Source organism: Columba livia, chromosome 2 (assembly GCF_036013475.1).
Source record: "Columba livia isolate bColLiv1 breed racing homer chromosome 2, bColLiv1.pat.W.v2, whole genome shotgun sequence".
Classification (NCBI taxonomy): domain Eukaryota; kingdom Metazoa; phylum Chordata; class Aves; order Columbiformes; family Columbidae; genus Columba; species Columba livia.
Window position 1 is genome coordinate 55,692,442 of NC_088603.1, and position 12,369 is coordinate 55,704,810.

Consider the following 12,369-nt stretch of genomic DNA (forward strand, 5'->3'; position numbering starts at 1 on the left):
TGTATAAGGACCATGCATTCAGTTGGGGCACTCAGCCTCTGGAGTGAAGCCTGGGGCCTCTCCTGTTGCTTTTCTTATGGTGCAAAACCCATGGCTGTCACTCAATACGCAGAATAGCAAAGTGGCTGCAGTTCTGAAACAGCCTATTCATTGTATTGTGGTAATGCAGTGTCTGCCATCAACAGAGACCATTGTGCGCTTTGTCCGGAAGTGTTTTATTTTGCTTCAAGTGGGTTTGCATCCTTTCTCCCCTGTTCTGTAGTAGAGCTGAAGCCTGTGCCCTGGCAGCAGCTGCTGAGCACCTAAGCATGCTGATGGCTTCTTCATTGCACAGAAGCCCACCTGTGGCTTGCATCTAAAAAAAGGGTGCATAAGCTGTCAGTTGTTTGCAATCACCTTAGGAAAACAAAACAAAACAAACAAAACCCCCGCAGAAAAACCCTCTTCGCAGCATCAAATTCAGGTGACTCATCTCTGTTCCCAGGACTCTTTAGACATGTGCCATCAAAGAAGGAAGGCTGTAGCCACCTTTGATAGCATATCACCTTGCCTCAGCAACGTTGACTAATGCAGGGACTGTGTACTCTAATTCAAATAAAGGTTTGTGAGAAGGCAGGAGAACCAAAAGCAGCTGTGGACCAGCTTTGCCATGGCTGGAGACACATGTACTGGTTTCCTGGCTGCAGAGAATGAGTTTCAGAGAGGAAGAGGAGCTGCCGAACTCCTGTCCACTGGGAAAATGTCAAATTCTACAGCTGTGGCATGGGGGATTCTGGAGAAGCCCCCACTGAGATAACTGAGGTGGAGCTCATCTCTTGGAGCTATGGTTACGAGCTGCCTGCAAGCTTGGGCAGTCAGTGGTAAACGGTAGTGTGCTTGAATACATAACATGCTGAAGGTACAGAAAAGTGATCATTAGAAAAACAAACAAACCAAAACAAAAAACCAGCAACAACAAAACAACCAACTGACAAAAAAACCCAAAAAACAAACAAACAAACAAAACAAAAACAAAACCAAAAAACCCAAGAAACAACAACAACAAACCCAAACCCTAACAGATTAGGTAAGTGTGCTCAGAATTGCTAAACTGAGCCCACAGCTTCCAGTTGATTTTGAACATATTTCTTAAGCAGCAGCTCCTTTTTTGTTTTATCTTTTTTGGCCTCTGCACCTCACTCCTGAGCAAAGCCTCCTGCCTGTGGTGAAATGCTGCTGCTCTCCCTGACTCTGTCATTTGTTCTCCTCTGGGAGAAATTAGTAAGTTAATTTATGTGAGTCCCTTGCAGTTTCCAAGATATAAAATGTGAAGGAATTTACGATATCACAATCCTTTATTTATCTTTCCATAATTTAAAAAAAATACTCTTGGTCTATTTCCGTTTGAGTTTGTATCCGGAGTTGGGGTTGACTTGAATGTCGCTTTAATGGTATGTGTCTTTATGGTACTGTCTTTAAAAGGGCTGTGTGTGTGTATATTTGTGCTCACAGCACCAATCTGTCAGGAGAGAAACTATTTCCTGGTTACTCTGAAAACGAGCGATTCACGTGCTGTTTTTTGTTGCTGTTATATTTTGAGTGAGTGGTGCATGGGGATGAAAATCATAGCTGATCTTCCTTAAAACACATCAGGGAGTCCTCAAAGCTGCTCTTTGCAGGATTCCTCACATGCATTTGTGAGGAGTGTCAGAAGCGTCCTTTGTCTCATGGGTGGCAGCGAGTGCCGTGCAGTGTGATGCAGAGCTGTCCATGGCCCCTGGAGTCCCTTGTTATCCCTCTGTGATACCCATCTTCAGGAGCTAACATGCTTCTCCTTGAGTCCTGGACGTCAGGAAAACAATAAATACTAATCTCCGAATGCAGCACCACTAAGAGCAGAACAGGCTTTTGCACAACTGGTTTTGCTCTGTTTAAGTTAAAGAAATGAGTGCTATTACCCTTTTATATCTTTCTGGGGTTCAGGATAGGGGAAGGCACCTGTGTTGACTGCTGGATTTAATTTTGAGCTTCCCGGTGGTTGATACGCTTCCCAGGCCCTTTATTGGATAGGTGACACAAATGTGCCTGTCTTATGGATATATTTTTAATGATGTTGAGATGCTGCCATGGGCAGCTCTGAAGTGCTGAGGCAGAAAAGTGGGGTAGCACAAGGGGAAGAAGGCAGAGGGTGTCTCATCTGGGGAGGATAGGGTAAAACGTGAGGATGGTGAAGTGGGCTCATGTAAAGTTTCCAGGAGAAGTTGAAAGTATGTGGAGGAGGTGGTTTGTAGCATAGAGTCTACACTGTTCGCATGGGACCAAGCCTTAAATGATGTAAGTTGACACTGACTTCAGTGACTTAGACCAGCTGGAGATATGGCGCACCATGTGCTTGAGTTCAAAGCCCTTGCTTTCATATTTCCTTTTATTCCAAGTAACCCCTCACTGTCAAGCAACTTGTGGTTTTTCTGGCAGCAATGCAGTGCCGATTTCTGGAGCAAATGAATTCTGAGAAGGTGTGAACCAGGCTCCACATTGCTTGTATGTGTGCCTGTTTGTGGCAGTGTACTGAGTAAGCGTCCTTGTGAGACTGGTTTAGCTCTGGTTTTGCAGGGTGATCTTATTCTTCACGCCGATCACTGCAGCTCATCTGCACCTTGACTGATGTTGCCACTCTTCTTCCCACAAAATCTCTGGCATTTTCACTCAAATTCATTACCAGTAAGCAAAGCCCAGCTCATCTGTCAGCAGAAACAAAGCTGCCTTTCCTAGCGAGACAAGCCTTTGGCTCACACATACATCCTCTGGTGGAATAACCTTCTAATATGGTCTTAGTAACATTCTGAGCCTTGGCATTCATTCTGATCCTCTTACATGTATTCTCAATGTCTTTATTCCTGTTTTTTCCCCCTTTTCTGGCTTGGCTGGGTTCTTCAGTTAGCTTTAGTTAGGAAAGCTTCACTAGCCATGAGGATTCATACACAGTGAGAGATCTTGACATCTCCAGTGTGGGCTCTGTCTTGCTCTGAGACTTGCTGTTTCCCTAGTTGTGCACACATGAAGGTTGCGGTCTGAGCTGCCAGGTCAGGCAGTGTCATGAGCTGTGAAAGATAACAGTGAGAATATACTTTAACTAGAAAGAGTGGGATGTAAGGAGAGGACAATGAGATCCGGAGGGGAAGGTGATGCTGAGGGGTCCTGTTCCTGGGTGCCCTACCTTGGTCAGAAGGCTCTCCCATGACTCTGGTTCAATAACACATGTGATATGATCTGTTTAGGCATGTGCACACCGCTGGAAAAACATCTACTACGAGACAGAGTACATCCTGCCCCACGGCTTCTGCAACATCATTCCCCCTAACCTGCAGCCCAATGGGAGGAAGCTCTTGCCCTGCTATGAAGGTAAGGAGTGTGGCAGCCAAAAGTGGGGCTCACCTCCCGCACTACTCTCACATTTTACAGCTACCGTGTTTTCCCTTTGTTTTCAAAACCATCCACAGGATTTTTTTTATTATTTCTTTTTAAATAACATACAGCTGGGGTAGCAGTTGAGTTTTGGATGAAGTTGGGAGAGTGACGCAATGACTGAATGGGTTCTGTGCATGGTTGTGCTTTATTAGAGGTATAATACGTTTCTGAACTGTGTTTTTGGGACAGCAGCTCTCTCTTCTCTTGCATGAATAATCAGTAGATATTGATCTGAGTTTGGCCTCTCATGACTCGCTGTGGCACAGGGTAAAAATCCTCGATTACTTTGCAATTGGGAACCAATTTTCCCAGTTTACAGAAACACTTCCATTTTTGTGTTGCAATTTACTAGAGGATTAGAAGTAGGGGAAAGGGCTGCTTAACACTTTACTTGCTTTGTGGAACTTCTGTGGCAGTTTATATTAAACTGCTACTGTGTTTCAGCTGCTGCAAAGTGTCTTGGTCCCTGTTTGGATCCTCTGAAGTTCTGGGTTTCAGGTGCACACAGAAGCGGGGCTCCAGCTCTCACCAGTGGGCGGCTGCACCTGTTGGTTGTGCCACAAATCCCAAGTGTCAGCTTTTTAATTTTCCAGCTCCCTGGTGCATGTAAGATTCTTGTATCATGTTTCCTTTCCTAAAGACCTCAGAAAACAGTGTCTCCTTGGCCAGGAGCAATTATAACCAAATAACTAAACCAGATGCATGAGTGTGTTGTTAGGAAGAAGATAGGGTGTCTCCTAAGATTTCCGGGCCTTCAGGGAAATGTGTGGGGGAAAGCACCTTCTTGATTTCTCCTGTCTGTCCTGGACATTTTCCTTGCCCTCTTGCCTGTAGGAGCCTGGGGACACATGAGGTTATTCATATTCCCGCTGCCCAAAGTTGGCAGCAGCCAGCAGCTGACTTGCTGCTGACATTAGTAAGTGGGAGAGGGATAAGGCAGTGGATGTCCCAGTTTGTTTCTCTGCTGCTGGCGAGTGGCTGTGTCCCAGCTCAGTGACCCGTGATGGAGCTGGGTCTGCTCCGTGCCCACTCTTTCTCCTGGGGTGGCTCCTCACCTCTCTCCAGGCTTTGCTTGGGGAGCTGCCTCACCAAACCCACACACCTTCTGGAGACTTCATGCACTAAGCAATTCCCAGCCCTGAAATTGGTCATTATTTGAAATGTGAGAGGTTTTGGGTCTCTTGACCCAGCCATGCCAGCTGCTCTATCAGCAAAATCAGGATAAAGACTCGCACTGAGATAATGCACTGCAAATCATCCAATATTAACATGGCCAACATGCACATGTAGGGATGCTGCCGGGGCTCCTTCTGAGACCGTGTCACTGCTCCTGTGTTGCCTTAAAAGCAGCTTGCCTGAAGCTGTGGTGGGGAGGTGGTTTCTGGAAGAGATGAAGCGCTTGTATTTTTCTGTGCGTCATGTCTTCTGAGTAAAACTGCTGCTAATCTGACAGGATATTTGCCAGGAATTGCTAGAAAATAGAAATGTGTGGGCCTAGTACACGCAGAGCAGCCAGTGGAAAGTTGGCAGGGCTGGTGCAGTACGATGTTGGCTTAATTTCACTCCACGCTAGAGTGAAAATTGGAGGTTTGGGACTGATTTTCTGCCCCCTCATCAGGCGTGAAATCACAAAGTATCACAAGGGATCGCTGCATTTATTTACTCCTGGATCTCTTAGGTTTCAATAAAACAAGCTTGAAGAGAGATAGCCATGGTACGTCATGCAGAAGGATTCATTGTTTGAGGTTTGCTGTGAAATAAGATTGCCGTTATCCTTGTAACTTTTTTTTCTTCACTTTCTGGAAGAAGCAGAAGAAATTCTCCTCCACTGACACTGAGGAACAGCCCAAAGGGGAGAAGCGGCAAGTCTGATAGGGCTAATAAATGTGGTACGCAATGCAGCTGAAGTGCTGCCACACCGAGAGCCTGTGTGGCCAGACCTGTGGCTGCAAACCCTGTGCCAGGCAGTGTGCCTTTGCCTGCAGAGTCCCGACATCTCGCCTTTCTCTGGGACTTGCCACGCACAAATAGGTGCAGGCAGTTGTGTACTCATTTCCAGAAGTCCCATCATTAGCGCAGCTGAGGTGATAAGCCCTGTCAGAGGCTGGTGCGGCTGCATGGTCCACAACCAGAGCTGGCTCTCACCTAACTGGTGAAGGGTACAGGCCAGTTGAGTGCACGTCAGTCTCCATCCGCCTCCATGTGTGTGTGTATTCACCTTGAGACGGATTATTAGCTTGTATAACAGAAGTCTTGTGCCAGAAAGGGAGAGGGGTCTGACCTTGGGACAGACGTACTTAATACATTACAGTATGTTTTCTCTACACATAAAGCAGACTTAATTATTAAAGACAAAGGAGGAAATGGAAATTCCCTGACTAGAAGGTAGTAGTGCAACAACATAGTAGTCTCAATCCATCTTATTCTTGTCTGGCTTCTCTGAAAGGGCTGACAGAAGTCTGGAAGCGATTGAGAGCTAATGAGAACAGCAGCAAGCCTAATAGTTAAATGCAGTCTTTCTGAGTAGGAACTAATCCGGTTTATATGAGCTGGATGTCCTTTGTGGTATAGCTGGCGTATGGAGCCATGGTCTTCCAGGCAGTGCTTTCACTTGTTTATTTTTCCCATAGTTTTAATGACCTTCTGGAAAAAGGAAGCTGGCTCTTTATCTCCCCACCCTGATGCATTCAGTTTGCAAAGAAGGGTGGCCGTGTCTGCTGCGAGAGGCAGCCCAGCTTATGTGGAGAGCTGGGATGGTTTCCTAGTCCGCTGTGGTAGAAGTTGGTGGTGGAGGTGAGGAAGACTGATGGACTCTTTGGTTAGTGAATAAGGGGAACAGCACACACTCATGTGCCTTGCCTCCAAAGGAACAAGCAAATTTTCCCACAGGGTCCAGACCACATTTGGTTTTCTGGGAGCCACGAAAACATCCCTGCTTTGTGGTGCAAACCCAAACCCACAATGCTAGGTCAAAGATTACTACTGTTTCTTCTGGTGTAGTGAAACCCTGACAGAAAGGAAGAAAGAGGCTTCCAGTGCAAATGATAATTTCCCGTAAATGTCCACTTCGTTTCCATCTGTGAAGACAGTAGATACAGGATTTTATTGCACTCTGGAGCTTATGCTGTGTGATGGCATTGAAGTTTGCTTAGAGACTTTTAGAGAGTTTTGCTCAGAGAAGTAGTTGAGGATCATTTGCCCTCAGAATCCTCACACATGACAGCTTAGCCTGTTTTTTGTATATTGTTTTATCCAATTACTTCTTCCTCAGCCTTACTTCTCTTATAACCCAAGATCATCATGGCTGCAAACCACTACCATCTTCTTCTCTTTTTGGTTCATGTGTTTATTCATGGCACACCTTCAAAGTAGCAGAGGCAGCCACCTCTTCCAGACTCAGTCTTACTGCTTTGTTATCAGCTGTTGCCACAGCAGTTAGTTTTGTGGCTTGTGGTCTGTGTAACTGGGGGTGCACAGCAGTCTGTGGACAGATGGGAAAGAACAAAAAAGAAGTATATAAACAAAGGATCTGTTCATGACAGCAGTTATTGCCTGGAGCTATGCGGAAACTACCAAATCCACTGTATGCAGTATCTAAATCTCATGCAAATGCTGCTGTTCAGGTGTGCAAAAGCTGTGAGCTGATGCAGTAACTACATGGTTTCCTGCTGTTTGATTGTTCGGCTGCATTGACGGGTGAATGGACAGATATCAGTGCCATACAGGTGACAGGTGTCACTGCTGTGCACTGAAGTGTAGGGGAGATATTATGGAAGCAATCTTGGTTTTCATGCCTTTTGACCGTATCTACTGCTTGGGAGAGGCAGAGCAGCTCAAGGGAGGAGGCGGAGGCCTGTGGGGCTGAGATGTGACAGTCCAGGATGTGTCAGTCCAGGATGTGAGTGGTGGCTGTGGGCTGTGACCATGGGTGCATGGGTGGAAGGAGACCTACTCAACACATTGGGAAGGATGGGGGGAGCCGCATGCAGGTGGGAATTAGGTGGGCCAATGAAAGGGGTGATTTTGTGCTGAAAGGGTTGTGCTGGAGATCAGGACCTCAGTGTCCATCTGGTCTGGGCAGCTGGCTCCCTGGGGAGGACTGCCTCTGTCTGGATCCTCCCAAAATGTGGTGCCAGTCTCTGCTTTGTGTCAGTGGAGGTTTAAATGCTCAAATAGACTCAATGTCTGGGGTATTTCGGCCTTTGTTCATCTGTTTCCTCTTTGAAAATGTCACTAAAGCTGTTTTGTCTCTCAGAAGTGTTAGAATAAGTTAATTGGCATGTATGGTGTCCTCAGACCCCTTAGTGATAAGGTGGAGTCTTGATAGCTGAAGGAAAGAAGGACAGTCATTACTTTGCATTGTTGCTGTATGTCATGCCATGCTGCTGTAATGAATCCATTTATTCTTCTTCTGTAAGCTCTGTTTTTTTCCTGAGAAGTATTTTCAGGTATTTATTCAAGTCAAAATGTTTTGATGTCTTTTCTTTAATTCACAGAAGCACTGGTTATATCCAAACTCTGAATTCAATTCAAATGCTGCATTCCCATCTATTCACTGTTACAACCACAATGTAACTACTTGTTTAAGTGAAATAAGGGCCATTAGTTCTAGCAATTTTGCCAAAGTAAGTGACTTAAAAAACAGTGAACATTACAGAAAGCCATGAACAGTGTCCGTAAAAGTACCCCGTTTCCCTGAAAATAAAACCTACCCCAAAAATAAGCCCTAGCATGATTTTTCAGGATTTTTTGAGGATGCTTGAAATATAAGCCCTACTCCAAAAATAAGCCCTAGTTACAGTTCATTAAAAAAGTCAATTTAAATAGTGTCCAGGCAGCTATAAATGTAAAAAAGTAAGTGTCTTTTGGAGCAAAAATTAATATAAGAACCTGTCTTATTTTTGGGGAAACAGGGTATGAGCTTCAGTGAATATACCAACTCAGTTCGCTACACAACCATTTAAACTACCAAATCTTTCCCATTCCTTATGCATTGCAGTTAATAATAATTTGATTAATTTAAAGAATAATTGATTTTTCATTGCCTGACAATGAAAGCAATGTATGTATTTCTGTTCATTTTCTAACATGTATATTGCTGATTAAAATCAGCTGTGTTGTGTCCTTGGATGTTGTGGCTTTTGTTTTAAGTTACGCCTTGATCTGAATTTGGTGTATCTTTAAAAAAAAAGGGTAGGCAAAATTATATTATAATAAAACAATGCTGTGAATTCAACAAATTTTTTACTTGATTGGAGAAATGGTTTAATTTTTGTGCATGTATTGTTTTATTGGAAGAAAACCCTCTGTTTATTCTAAGAAGTGAAATAATTTTTTCTTATTTGTTAGTCACAGCTGCATTAAGCTACAGATCTATCTACCACCCTTGAATAGCTGCCTTCTTCCCCTGCCACTCCTGCTGTCCTCTTATGGTTTTGCATGTCCTTGGTTTTAATTTTCAGCTGAATTCAGGGGATAGCTTGCGTGAACTGGATCATTTGGACTCGCAGCTGTGTGTGGATGGAACCTCTTGGATGGCTGGAGTTGTGTGGGGCGATGGTTTGGAGATGTTCAAGCCTCACCCAAGCCTACAGCAAAGCTCTGTTGGCTGGGGAAGCCGCCATTGTGTTTGAGGCTTTTTATGTGTTGCTGAATCATGAAAAAATCGTGGGGTGGAAAAAAAAAAGTGCTGGAAAGCCTGTTTATAAAAGAAGACAAGAAGAAATTTGAAAATGCCAAATAAGAAACAAGTTTTATTTGCCCCTCATCCTGCACTGAGGCATTCCCCGTGGTTATGTCGTTATTTGCCTGACCTAAACCTTTCACTGTCCAAGTTAAATACCCTCTGGCAATTTTTCTGTTTTATTTTAAAGCAAATTGAGCCGTATGTTTTTTGAAGGAGACACTTAAAGAAACCATGAGCCAACCATAATAGAATTTTATAGGGAAATACAACATTTTAAATCCATCAAATTGTCAGTAGGGCCTACTTGCAGCAGCTGTTCAGGAGCATGACACAGCCATTGAGGTGTGCTCTCAAAAGAAATACATGCGTAAGAAATCCTCTCATCTCAAGTCCCAGATGAGGGGCCCGTTTTGGATTTTAAGAGGCTGTGCCCTGGCCTGGGTCATGAGTAAGATGTAACAGGGACTGCGGCGCCTAGTGCCTGAAGGGAGGGTGGGTGCTGTGGCCTTGTGGTGGGTTGGGGGCCATGGCTGCGTGGCCCTGGATGGGTTTTCAGGAAGGGCACGGTGCTCACTTGTGCTGGTTGAGCATCAACCTAAGCCCCTCTATGCCTCCATCCAAAAAAAAAAAAGTATCCTGTAAAGTTGGATTTAAGAAGGCAGTCTCTAAAGCCTTGATCTCTGGCATTACAAAAGCCTCCCACTAAGTTTAGCAGGTAAGGCGGAAGGATGACTCCAGACCTCCATGGTGGCCAGCAGTGTTTTGTTCCAAAGTACAGCAGGTCAAGTGCAAAACTGGGAAGAGGCAAGGCCTGTTCGTAGTTCAGTACATCATGGAAAGAGAAAACCTTGGCTGGAAGTGAAAACATCTGAATGGGATGGACGTGGAACTTGCTGCATTTCATCTTATGCAAGGGTGGGAATCCAGCCATAGTGAAGGCAGGGTCTTTAGGACATGCACAGCGTTATTTTTCAGGAAATGCCAGAGGGCGAAACCTCATCTCCTTGGCTCTCTGAATAAAAAAAGTTCATATCAATAAACACTTTTTTTTTTTTCCCAGACAAAGAGGGCCTGGATCTGTGAGAGACTTTATGTGGAAAGATAGCGATTCAGAGCCCCAGCACTTTCTGAATAGCCATGAGCAAATATGTGCTTTGTTTCTCAGTGGAATTGTTATCAAACGTTCCCACTAGGAAACCCAAGTCTGCTTCTGGCCCTCCAGCTCTGCTGGGACACACGTCTGCTTTGGCAGGACCCTGCCTCAGCCAAGAGCATTAGGCGTTTGGGCTGTAATTTGTGGATCAAGTCACTGTCCTGCATGGTCTCTCCAACTAAACCTTTCCCTGTGCAACTGGTATTACCTCAGCAAATTCCTTAAAATCTGAGAATCTTTATGATGTTAGGAAGATACTATATATAATTCGTAAAGGGGGAATGGGGTTGTGTGTGTCTGTGTATAAGTATGCACACACTTTTGAAAAAATTATATGAGAAGGCAGCAGTTTATAATTCATTCCTTTTGGTCTTCAATAAGATAAAATTCAACTCAGAAGGAGCTTGCTTGGTTCCACAATTTGGTCATTGATTTCATGATTTTTTTTTATCATTTAGCAATGAGTTAATGCTGTTTACTCAGAGGAAAAAAAAAAAACCCAAACAAAATTACCAGGCTATATGGTGAATCTTTTTGGAACCTGAATTACTGTAATATACAGGAAGTGGCAATATGCTCAAGCTGAGCACTCATTAGTATGGTAAATATTTGAAGTATTTAGAAATCTAGAAATATCTAGAAATAATCTGCAAAGGTTCTGATCCAGCTCTAAGTTTGAAATGCTCTTAAACTGAAAACGTGTGGATTAAGGCAGGAAAGTGATATTCTTTTTTTTGTTTCTTCCTCTTTCCTCCCCCCAAACTTAATCTGTTTCTAAAAGTATATATATATTTTTTTCCTCCTCTGCAAAAAGATAAAATAAAAATTCCTCAGGTTTGACAGCAGAAGGAGTTGCTGTATAAAATACAGGAACAAAAACTGTAGTAGTGCTGGCTGGGTCCCCTGTGAACTGGGGGCTCTGAGCACGTGGCCATGAAAAGCAGCAGACCTGAGCATCCCTGAGACGAGATTGTTGTCTGATCATTTAGAAACACAGTGTCCCGTCCTCACTTGTCACCTGTTTCTTGGGGCCGGTGTCCTGAAGTATCTCACCAGCAGATATGTTTATGGGGTCTTTGGTGACTGTCGTTGGAGTGGGGAATCACTTATTCCTCTGAGGTAGTGACAGGCCTGGGGATTAAACCTCTTGGTGCAGGGTTAGTGGCACACAGGCATGGGCATCACCTTTCATTCCCCTCCCTCCCAGGCTGTGCAGGTCTAGCTGCTGGAGGCAGGTGCATTTGCTGATGTGCCATTATCAGGGTGATGGTGCTGCTGTGTTCATCACGTTACTGTGCTACTGCTCACTTAACCACGCCCTAGGCAGCATGCTGGATGTCCCCCGGATGATTTCAAGCCACTTGCTTTGCCCCCGATGTGGTTGAGGATGCTGCCATAGTGCACATTGGTGGCCCGTACAGCCTGGGAGTTCTGCGTGCTCTTGAGGCTCTGCGTGCTCAGTTGGAAAGCGTGTGCTGTGCCAGGGATGACCACGATTTATTTTTTTTCCCTTTTCCCATCCAGAGTACAAGAAGAAGTATGGGGAGGAGCACGGCTCGTGCCAGGCGGGAATTGCAGGCTTCTTCACCGAGGTAAGCAAAAGCATGTACACAGCAGGGATGTGCAGGGTGAGCAGCTCTACTACTGCATGCCCCAGGAGAGGAGCTCCAAGGATGGCTTGGACAGCAAGCTGAGCACTGAGTATGGTCCCTTCTCACCAAAAAACACCCTCCTCCCTTGTCCAGCCTCGTAGGTGCCTGCCTCTCTCACAACACCTGCCCAGTGGTTCATACATACATGCATGTGTCTCGAGGTCTGTGCATGAGAACTAACCAATTAACTCTGGGAAGTGTCCTCAGGGAATATTTTTATTGTGTACATGTTGCATAGAGTCCCTGTGTCTTTTGTTAATGCTTTACTTGAGGTGGTGATGTAAAAAAGTCCTTACCAATCAGATTTATGTATGTGCACATGTAGGTATATGTATCTATATGAATGTATACATGCACATGCATATACATACATAAGATAAATACTTTTTTTTTTTTTTTCCTAGTTCTGCTTCAGTTCTTTATGTCAAAAA

At 44.6% G+C, this 12,369-nt stretch overlaps 1 protein-coding gene across 1 annotated transcript in view; it reads left to right on the forward strand.

The window, feature by feature from the left end:
- The window catches only part of ITGA9 (integrin subunit alpha 9), a 227,671-nt gene that overhangs the window by 13,844 nt on the left and 201,458 nt on the right, over nt 1-12,369 (forward strand). The window contains exons 4-5 of the mRNA XM_065052058.1: nt 3,258-3,381; nt 11,811-11,878. Of these exons, the coding sequence (XP_064908130.1) occupies nt 3,258-3,381; nt 11,811-11,878 (192 nt within the window). The remainder of the gene's footprint in view (nt 1-3,257; nt 3,382-11,810; nt 11,879-12,369) is intronic.